This window comes from Syngnathoides biaculeatus, chromosome 16, assembly GCF_019802595.1.
Source record: "Syngnathoides biaculeatus isolate LvHL_M chromosome 16, ASM1980259v1, whole genome shotgun sequence".
In the NCBI taxonomy this organism is placed as follows: Eukaryota; Metazoa; Chordata; class Actinopteri; order Syngnathiformes; family Syngnathidae; genus Syngnathoides; species Syngnathoides biaculeatus.
The window spans coordinates 15,269,747-15,280,906 of NC_084655.1; the positions used below are offsets into that span (position 1 = coordinate 15,269,747).

Sequence of the window (11,160 nt, forward strand, 5' to 3'; positions counted from 1 at the left end):
GTCACAAATCTTAGTCACACAGCAGGATGGAAGTGGCATGCGGTTATTTCTGCCGACAATTCCCCAACACCATCTTACAAGCTAAGAGCAGTATGTTGCATTAACCTAAAAATAAACTTGTATGAAAATTTTCCAGAATGGGACTTTGAACAAGCATTGAGTGGACAAATGCTGCTTTTAGCAGGAACAATAATAATAATAACAAAATCTGAATGTAAATGGGGCAGCACGAAGGAGCAGCTGTAAAGCGTTGGCCTCACAATCATGAGGACCTTGGATTCAATCCCGGCCCCACCTGTGTGGAGTTTGCATGTTCTCCTCGTGCCTGCATGCATTTTCTCCAGGATCTCCGGTTTCCTCCCACATGCTAAAAATATGTATTAATTGGAGACCCTAAATTGCCCCTCGGTGAGATTGTGAGTACGACTGTTGTCTGTCTCCGTGTGCCCTGTGATTGGCTGGTAACCAGTTCAGGGTGTACCCTGACTCGTGCCCAATGATAGCTGGGATAGGCTTCACCACTCCCACAAGTCTTGTGAGGATAAGCGATGAAGACAATGGAGGAATGTAAATGCCAAAAAGATGGGCTGATTAGGAGAAATATTACTAAATTTTAAAATAGCACTTGTTTACGTTGTGGAAGATCCAGCTGGCAATCTATCCTGAGTACTCCGTCATACACTGCAGCAGATGGCCTGGATATTCTGCCATTTTCTGGTGAATATGTTGACTCTCATGCCACCAAAATCTCTCCTGTTGTTTGCATGGGTATCCAGCATTTACATGGAGACCTGTGGATATAATAAAAAAAAAACAATGAATAAAAATCGGTTCACATTCACAAACTTCTACAGCTCAAAGACCCATATCAGTCCAGTCAACAGAACCATCCACCCCATTGACATTTCTATCTTAAGCATTTAGTGCCCAAACAAAACTGGTTCACAGCTTTCTCTGTCTAAAATTTTGCGGTCTTGCTCATGACATCTTGGGAAAATGGTGACTAAAATTGGGTTTGGACGGGTCCGGGTACTGTCTGTTTATGGCATCAGTTTACCACGTGAAATTATATTTATGGTGAAGCAAGTTATGACCACCTATTGCTCTCAAATTAATGTGACAACATCATAAACAGATTTCGTTCTTTAAAATCCTTATTTGTGAAAATATACCATCTTAGACTGTGGACCACGTTATCAACATCTGTGTGTTTTGGTGCAATAATAAACAAGCCTTGTACACGCAAAATTACGCACGAGTATTGCTGTCACACAAAAAAAAAAAATCCCGTTTTTTGGACTAATTTTTTCTCCCATGTTTTTCAGGCTATTTTTTTCCGTTTTTGGGGCAAATTCCCCCCCTGTTTTTCGAGTTATTTCCCCCCCCCCAGAGTTATCGGGACACATCGAACTCACGCGAGAACCTGTGAACAACAAGTGACTCTTGGCGGACTCCGTAATAAGGAAAATGACCATCTTGTTTACTTTGATCAAATTTTATTTTTCTATGGGATTAAGACAATGGGAGATACACTTGTCTTTGAGTCACATAGATGATATCGTTAACTCGGAAAAAAAATAGATTGAAAAACAGAGAGAGAAAAATAGTCTGAAAAACAGAAAAAAATCAGCCCAAAAAAATGGATTTTTTTTTTTTGTGTGGGACAGCAAGACACTTCCGTGCAAAATAGTTGTTGCGTACCTGTTTACTAAATACACAGTTTGTTTTAAAACAAGACCCAAAACTTCACATATACATTCAAGAAATCAAAGCCTTTACTATTTATCAGTTTATGACTAAATAAACAAAACACAAATGCGTACCAGTCTTTGTTTCCAACACCTCCCTGCGTCTGGCTGCTAGCTCGCCACCTTCACCCCCAGCTATTTCATCTGCATTCGAATGTGTGCTGTGTAACTGGCTCAAATTGAGAACCTTTAACGCCTCTAAAAAGGTCATTACCTTTGCAGTCTTCGTGGGACTCTTCAGAATCATGTTCATCGTTTGAATTATCAGAAAATTCATCATTGTTCTTCCAATGGAGTCCAATGACCAACATGTATATGTTAAGTTCTGACGTCACATCCCTTCTCGGGGTTTTCCGGTGTTTTCGTGTTTTTCCGGCGAATCCAGCAATGTGTGATCATTTTTTGCCGACAATCAAAAAATACGTTTCCTTCAGAACTGATTTCAGATTCAAATTCAGCATAAAAAAACGTATAATACAGGCAAAAAAAGGTGCATTGAAGACGTTACATACCCTTTAAGATGAAATACAGATATTCAACTCCTGTAAATGAAAAGCAAAAAAGTTGAAAAGTTTGTAATGACAAACATTTTATTATATTACAGTGACAATAAAAAGTCGACATCTGGGCCGAAACGGCAGGTTTTTGGTCAACTAAAAGTTGCTGAGGTATTTCAAAACCTTTGCCATGTTTACGATGACCTCCAATCTGTACAACTAGATAGAAAAATGTGAAAAATTAAGATACCTAAAAATCTTAGTAATACAGTTCACACCAGTAAAGTGAAGAAATAGTAAATAATTAGAAAATTAATTCACACATATTCTGTGTGAATTGCGCATGAGTTTATTATTTAAAGCAAAAGAAGAAAAACAATACACCAAAAGAGCAAGTTGGAATACTAAATTTATTTGGAACATTTCTTCTCACCACAGTTGGACGGAAGTTGCAAGGAGAAGTAGTGCATCGTGTTCAGGGGGGAATTTTTAAAAAGGAGGCACATTGTTCAGTGTTTAACTTTAGAATTAATTAGGTTTGCACAAAACATCAAAATGAGAGTAGGAAGGGGGGTGTATAAAAACCATTAAAAATACAACGTTGGACGTATTAAGATCATTGCTAGCCCAATAACGGAACACATATTTGTGGTTTGGTATATGACGTGAAGGAAAGTGAAAAATCATGGCTCAGAATTAAATACAACACAATCACCTAAAACCAACTTAAATAAAACATCACAATTTTAGTCATTACAAATCCGACGTGTGTTATCGAGTGCAAATGTATAACCCACTTGACATGTGTTAACACTGGGATTGCATACAAAAGTTATATACAGGGCAATAAATTAGGTTCATAAATTAAATTAAAAAAAGACATCCCAAAGCAACAGCGGAAATTATTTTAAATATGGAAAATTAGAGCTGCCCATCAATCTCATTCTTAGACAACGTCACAAAAAACGGCTGCGCAGGCTATTCCAGTGTTAACATATCGAAACTAAATTGAAGAAACACCTCATCTATTCGCGAAAAGGTGGACAACCTGACAAAATACGAGCAGATCAAGCCTGAAACTGTGCTTACACAGAGGCGGCTGCCAGTGCGCATCATCAAACACCCACGTGAAAAGAAGGCGAAGAACAGTGAAGTCATATTTATGCCAGTCTCACGTCCCAGGCTATTTTTCTATTAAACCTTGTAAACATCTTCACCTCCCTCCAGTTACGACCTTAACCTATGGCAGTAACACGAAACGTGACTACTGACAATAAAGATATTGCCATCAGCTCGTAGAACATGTCTGAGTGTGCCTTTTTGTCTTCACATTGTTAATCCTTGTACACAGTTTGCTGACCGTGCCCTCTTTCGTCGTGCATGATGTGCCTCCGAACGTGGATTCGCCTCACTCGCCTGTCACCGCCCACTGCGCCCTCTTCCTCTGATTGGCCGGCGCCCGCCGAAGAGCCGGGCCCCCTCGAATCTAAGAGGTGAAAGCCTCCCGGACCGGATCTTCTGCCGTTCTCATAAATGAGGATATTGAGGGTTTCTTCGAAAATCCGTGCTTCGGGAAACTCAACCTGAAATCACAAAGGATAACGAACACATTTTTATCAGCAAGCCATAAGTAAAATGGTTACAACACAACTCCACACATCATCCCATAATTCGCATAATTTGCAGCATGGCAAATAATTTATGCTCTTTTATGAATAGTGTACAGCATACAGTATCGGACTGATACTCGGCGCATCCCTATTTATTATTTTGTTGCTGAACTATAATTATAATTCATTAACCCATTCATGGGCAGGGTGGCAATTTTTTGCCTTATTGAGATAAAAGCCCACAATCACGGAAATAACACTTTTTTGTTTATGGTTAAATTATATGATAATTTTACTAATTTATAACCTCGTCCCAAAAATCTAACTGCTAACTTTGACCGATGATTTATCCTCTCCTGATACCAAATTATGGCTTCAGATTAAAACACTTAAATATTTTGATATACTGAGGGACATAATGCGTGAAAATCATGATGTCCCAAAAATGGGACGCTGCCCATGAATGGTTAAAGGGGAATTCCGGTGGTTTGGATTAACAATGTATCCAATAGGTCATGTAATATGTACTCTATTTTGACAATGTGATGTTAAATTCTCTCTCATTTAATAGTGTTTTGAGAATTGAGAATTACGCATTTTCAGGGGTGCCGCCATTTTCGCGAGTCACATGACCTATGTGCACAGATGTGACCGTGTTAGGTGCCGTTCCAAACACTCGATTACATGGGACACCATTATGCCCAGTGCTGATTTCTTGGATTTATCCTCATCTGATGAAGAAATATCAGTATTGGTTGATCGGGAAGACGGAGGAATACTTGCATACACAGCCGTGAGCGGCTGGAGGAATACTTCCATACACAGCCGTGAGCGCTGTATGGAAGTATTCCTCCGTCTTCCCTATCAACCGAGCCGCTCACAACTGTGCCGCTTACGGCTGTGTATGGAAGTATTCCTCCGTCTTCCTGATCAACTGATACTGCTATTTCTTCATCAGATGAGGATAAATCCAAGAAATCGGCGCTGGGCATAAAGGTGTCCCATGTAATCGAGCCTATGTTGCGGCACGTAACACGTCATGTGACTCGCGAAAATGGCAGCGTCCCTAAAAATACGTAATTCTCAATAAAAATCTCAAAACCCAATTAAATGAGAGGATTTAACATCATATTGTCAAAATAGAGTAGGTATTACATGAACAATTGGATACATTGTTAATGCAAACCAGTGGATTTCCCCTTTAATCTTCTCTCATATAATGGTGTTTTAAGAAGATGTTTATAAGCAATTATAAATTTTCACGGGTGCCACCATTTTGGGGAGTCACATGGCCTACGTAGGCGGATGTGACGTATTAAGTGCGGCAACAAAGAAATCATCGCTGGTTTGTAGTGTCTTCACATGCGGTACCACCACGATCGGACATGGTAAAATACCCTACTGTATCGCAAAATTTTGGCATAATTCGGATAGAAATAATCTGCGGATTGTTCGGTGGCATGTTATGCCCAATTAGAAAAAGAATCATTTACGGACCGGAAACCAGAGTGCCCGGGGAAAACGTACGCAGGCACGACGAGAACATACAACCTCCACAAAAATTGAACCCGAGCCCTCAGAACTGTGAGCCCAAAGATCCTTTCATTCTCATTTGGACCCCGGCCACCCTGTTGGCTAAAACAACTTTCATCGATGGGTTCTACCATCCTTCATGGCCACGGGTGCTGTCCTCAGTGCAGTCCTCCGTTGGCTGGCCTAAACGCACTCCAAAATCAATAAGATCGATGAATGGTGTGTCCCGCGTGTTGGCCTCCGTGTAGTCAGACTCGCGTCATTCCCATCCGAATGTTCAACATTATTTACAGCCACAGGTTCAAATCTGTATGGACGTATTCCTCCGTCTTCCTGAGCAACCGATACTGAGGACAAATCCCAGAAATCAGCGCTGGCCATGATTGTGTCCCATCGTAATCGATCCTTTGTTTGCGCGCCTATTACATCACATAGGTCATGTGACTCGCCAAAATGGCGGCGCCTGTGAAAATTCGTAATTGTCGGTAAAAATCTTCTCAAAACACCATTAAATGAGGATTATCGTCACATTTTCAAGATACTGTACATATGACATGACCTATTGGATACATTGTTAATCCAAACCACGGGAATTCCCCTTTAAAGACGTTTCAGTTAGTGTGACATTTTTTTGGCGCTTACTTTGGTCTGCTTCTTCTCTGTGGCATAGACGATGGATGTGCAGCATACTTCAGCAATTTTACGACCTTCGCCGTAAAAAGACCAGCAGCAGATCTCGTCCCCCAGCACATCTTTGACAAACAGCACCCGGCCGTTGAAGCGGAGTACGAGTTTGTCGAACAGTTCGATGTTCTTCAACAAATTGTCGTCTGAATTGCTGGTCAAACGAAAGGAGAGTGAGATGGTTTTGATGTATTTAAGCAGGATTGGGCAGAAATACATATATAATCATGATTTCTACAAAAGTTAGTGAAGGAGTAGTACATGGAAGAAAGTGGAAGATGAAGACAAATTCAGTAACTCTGAACATACAGTTACATGGTAAAAATGTGAATATCATGAAAAGTGTCAATATTATCAGTCATATCAGAAAGTTAAAATCCAATTATACAGCGTCATCACACAAGGATAGACAAAATGTGGGTTTTCATTAGCTGGAAGCTTGAAATCAATCTACAGTTCTAAATTAGTTTCATTAGATTACAAAAATATGTGAACTTTTCTAATCTTAATGTATGGAGAATCACTTTTAGTTTCCAGAAGCCTGACATTTGTGCTAAAAACATCCTTTTTTGACTGATTTTATGTGATATTCTAATCTTCTGAGACGCTGAATTTGAGGTTTTCCTCATTTGTAAGACATTACAAAATACAAGAACTAAAACATTGAACTATTTCACTCTATATATTGAATAGAGGCAGCATGGTGGATCAGCTGAAAAGCATTGGCCTCACAGTTCTGAGGTCCCAGGTTCGATTCCGGACCCGCCTGTGTGGAGTTTGCATGTTCTCCCCGTGCCTGCGTGGGTTTCCTCCCGGCAATACGGGTTCCTCCCACATCCCAAAAACATGCAACATTAATCGGACACTTTCAATTGCCCCTAGGTGTGATTGTTAGTGCGGCTGTCTTGATGTGCCCTGCGATTGGCTGGCAACCAGTTCAAGGTTTACCCTGCCTCCTGCCCGTTGACAGCTGGGATAGGCTCCAGCACTCCCCGTGACCCTTGTGAGGATAAGTGGCTAAGAAAATGAATGGATTGATGGATATTGAATGGAAGTGTGAAATATTTCCATCAGTTTAGTGAGTCTATATAAAATAACAGTTTCACCTTCCGAAATGACTGACAAAATAATTGCAGGATGTACACATCTTTATGGAAATGGATATTCAAATTAGGATTGTTTTATAGTAGCAGAGGTCGGCACACTAGTCCCATTTAAACATTTACGTTAAAGGCCTGCTAAGCGTAGTGTTTATCTTTCAGAGACAAAGACATTTTACCTGGTGTACGAGTACTTGTTATTTCCCCTGTTGTTCTGCAATTTTACAACCGGCTGTAGGAAAAGAAAATAAATCAAAAGAAGCTTACAATGCAAATGGGAAAAAGCATAAGTCATTCATAACATGCAACATCATTGAAACAAATATGGAACAGATAAGCAACTGTGTACCTTTCTACAGGTAGCAATCATCCTCTGCTCTTCTTTAGCTGATGTGATCATGGGGATGCGACACACACTTTCAAAAATGTCCTTTTGCTTCTAAAGAGGGACAAAGAATAATGCATTTATTACATTACTGAGAATTATTTGGATGAAGGTACTGACTAAAAGAAAATTAACTGACTACTGGTATTAATCATAGAATGTTGTTAGAAATTGAATTCATTTGTAAAATTACAACATCACAATTAGTTCACGTCAAAAATAATAAAGCTATGCCATTACATATTACATATATTATTACTCTGCATCACAATCTTCTTTAGCAAACAGTCTTGAGATAAAGATGACCCAATTTTAGAGTATTTAATGATATGAGCCATCATACAATTTTTTTTGCTCCGCCTGGTGACCACAAACATGAGACAAAAAGAATCACACTATCATACACAAAGCTTTGCGAAGCTAAATAATAACAACAATTTATAAAACACCATTGATATGCTAACAGCTCGCAATGATAGCTGTGCTTTTATAAGGAATATTTGAACACAAACAGTGGAGCAATATCACAGGGATATTCTCTTTATCCTCTACTACTAGCCACCTCTACCACTACTAGCATTACAACATTTTACTGAGTTATTGGAACATATTACTGCGTTGTTTACAGTAGTAGTAGTTTGTTTGTATCTGCAAGACTATAGCATACAATGCAAAAATACAAAAACTACGCATGTTAAGTCCAAATCCTGTGGGCCAAAAAACAAAAACTATTTCTTATGAAACATTCTGTATTTTTTTAAGTCAATACAGCCGATTGCAGATCTTCTCACTAATTATTCTTTCTTCATTAATATGCATTCATTGAGGGACATAGGAACGCATTAATGACAATTCCATTCATTTCAATTGGGATAGGATATTTGAAATGTGTTTTATTACATGTGATTGCAAAACAAATTAAATTTGTATCTCCAAGCACTATTGCACAAGTTGTAAAAATGAAACAAACTGACTGGCCAAGCATTACTTCAGTCCATGCTTATTAAGTTTCATCTTTAAAAAAAAAAACAACAACAACAGAGAACCACCTTACCTGCATGGCAGTGACGCAGTGCTGGATAAGCCCTTGGACCCTGTAGTGCTGAGCTTCTTTGAGGATCTCGTCAAGTTCTCGGTGGTCATCAGGGAGCGGTACCGATCCATCCCGCAGGAAGTTCAAAATGAGCCCAAAATGTCGGCCACTTCTATCTAAAATCACCCAGCCTTATGCAGAAAAAAAAAAGAAGTGTAAATGAGCCATTTTAATTCTGAGGGGGAGAAAAGCACCAGGAACTCAACCACAAAAGGACTTGGGCTCTCAAGAGTTACAGTTTGACTCCTGCTCTGGGCAAAAATAAATTGCAACTTGATGATCTCTCAAGAGATGGTAGCATAAACTGTTGGTATTTTTTTACAGATTTTTGGGGTTGAATTCTAAATTGCACGACTTTTGGGGCATTTGGCTTTGGCTGTTCCACACTAGTAAACATTTTACTGCTCCACTCACCATCTGAGTCAATGGTCACATCAGTTCCTCCATTGCAAATGCTCTGCAGAAGACTTTCCTCCTTGGTCAGTGTCTGGACAGTTGTATAATGCAGCGAGCCACCCACATTTAACTTGACATATTTGCTTCCCAACAGGCCATGTTGTCTGTCTACAACAGTGCTTTGGAAAACCGGCTGGGAAACAGCAGACTGGGCAGAGTTTGCAGCATGACCGCTGACTGTCGCCTCAGCAGACATGGGACTGACTGGTTCCTTTCTGACTGAAACACAAGGGGAGGAGGGTATTTATTGACAAGAACTAGGCAAGAAATTACAATCAAATTAGTGTTTTTTTTTTTTTTTTTGACAAGCAGTCAAACTGCTGAAAGACTAATAGATAAAGAGATCCACATGCTGATTAAAATCAAGGTTAACGTTTTTGTTGATACCCTCCTCATCTTTTGAGCAAAAACACCCACAAAACATATAATAGATTATTTCCACCTGTGAGGATAAGTGGCTTGCAAAATGGATGGATATTGTACTAAAACTTGTTCATGGATATTTTAAGTGATTAACCCCTTTTGATATTACCTTGACCATGGCATTTATTCTACGTATCCATTATCTACGTTGTTCAACATATGCACAGATGCTACTTAGTTCGATATGCTTCTGCAAAAATGGAAATATGACACTACAGTTCGTCTGGTTGGCAATCATCATTTCCCCGTTATACCATTAATAATAAATTATACTTACCACCCAGAACATCAAAGGACACTGATGATATGAAGGATCTTCTGAACACTTAAAGTGCGTAATTATTAGGCCAAAGAACAAAACGTGTGAACAAGGCAAAGCTTTTTAGCGCGCAGTTAAGGTTTGACGATTCATTTTAACGTTAGCTAGCATGGCTAACCAAAACAGCAACGTCAACTAGTCCATTTTGCCTCGAAATCCTCGTTTTTAGATTCGTTTTCACACCAACGTACGACTTTGGAAATAATACATTTTAAAATTAAATTCACACAAATACAAGAATTCAATCAATTGTTTGCCTTTTAGATTATTCACTGTTAATCTGAGAAGCTAACTGGGTCATTCGGTAACGTAGGCAGCACATCTTCCGGTAATTTCTTCTTCTACTATTTCTTTAACATTTGACACGTTACTGCCCTCTGTCGAATCAAAAACGCACAACTCTCAGATGTCTCGAGAATTCCACTTTTTACAAAAGTATTGCTTTATATACTAAAATAATAACGTTATGGTCTCGATTTAGTCGCACATTTATTTTCTCTGTGTGAAATCTGAGCATTTTTTTGTTATTTTCATGATTTGTGAACGGAAAAAGGCTAATTTTACGCTTTGTCAAAGATTTTATTGTTCGCCTGGTCAATATTTGTCGGTGGCATAGATTGATGAACAAAGCGACATTATATTAAAATGCGTACTAATTTTTTTAACTAATTCAAATTGTACAATTTTTCATTGCGCACCTGATGATTGTTTGTCTAGGATTTCAGTATGATTTGTAAAAATGACACCTCAAAATATTTTACACCATTAAACAGAGACTTTATTTCCAGATCAGCAAATAATTTACTGCCTTCAAAAGAATGTATTCATATATGAAGGAAAGAAATGCTACGGATATTATGTCTACGACGCAACAGTCTCCAAGAGCTCCATTTGGCACAGTGAATGAGCCAAACACTGTGTTTTAAACAAATGCGTAATGCATTACAGCAAACAGCCATGGTTGTAATTTTTCATCAACATAGTGCATACAACATCAAATCTGATATGTTAATAACTATAATGATCATGGCAAGATTGAGCAGAAGCAATATAATTTACAATCAGTGCATGCTATAAGCATAATGACATTCATGTCCTCGTTGCCCCATGTACAATATGTTATAAGACACTGGCTGTTCTTTAGAAACAGCAATAAACAAACAAAAAAAAAAAAACACAACAACAAAATAAACCTAAACAAAACTGAATTCTGCTTCGGAAAACACTACTTCAACAACAGATGAAACACTTAAGGACTTTAAGAGTTTTTAACATTATATTTTGGCACAGAATTTTCATCATCTATTTAATG

At 38.7% G+C, this 11,160-nt stretch overlaps 1 protein-coding gene across 1 annotated transcript; it reads right to left on the reverse strand.

Moving 5' to 3' along the window:
• Positions 1-2,636: 2,636 nt before the first annotated feature.
• On the reverse strand, positions 2,637-10,208 carry kctd13 (potassium channel tetramerization domain containing 13). The gene is made up of 7 exons (XM_061847257.1): positions 9,807-10,208; positions 9,065-9,325; positions 8,612-8,781; positions 7,522-7,611; positions 7,352-7,404; positions 6,031-6,226; positions 2,637-3,828 (listed from the first exon to the last, which is right to left on the reverse strand). Exons 2-7 carry the CDS (start codon positions 9,300-9,302, stop codon positions 3,580-3,582), a joined length of 996 nt encoding a protein of 331 aa, XP_061703241.1. The 5' UTR covers positions 9,303-9,325; positions 9,807-10,208; the 3' UTR covers positions 2,637-3,579.
• Positions 10,209-11,160: the final 952 nt, after the last annotated feature.

What these genes read in the sequence shown, in the direction of transcription:
- kctd13 (XM_061847257.1), bottom strand. Translation starts at nt 9,302, where the DNA reads ATGTCTGCTGAGGCGACAGTCAGCGGTCATGCTGCAAACTCTGCCCAG. An exon ending in TGATTGCTACCTGTAGAAAG is followed by an intron (nt 7,405 to 7,521) that starts GTACACAGTTGC and finishes CTTTTCCTACAG; the next exon opens with CCGGTTGTAAAATTGCAGAA. An exon ending in CAGAGAAGAAGCAGACCAAA is followed by an intron (nt 3,829 to 6,030) that starts GTAAGCGCCAAA and finishes TTGTGATTTCAG; the next exon opens with GTTGAGTTTCCCGAAGCACG.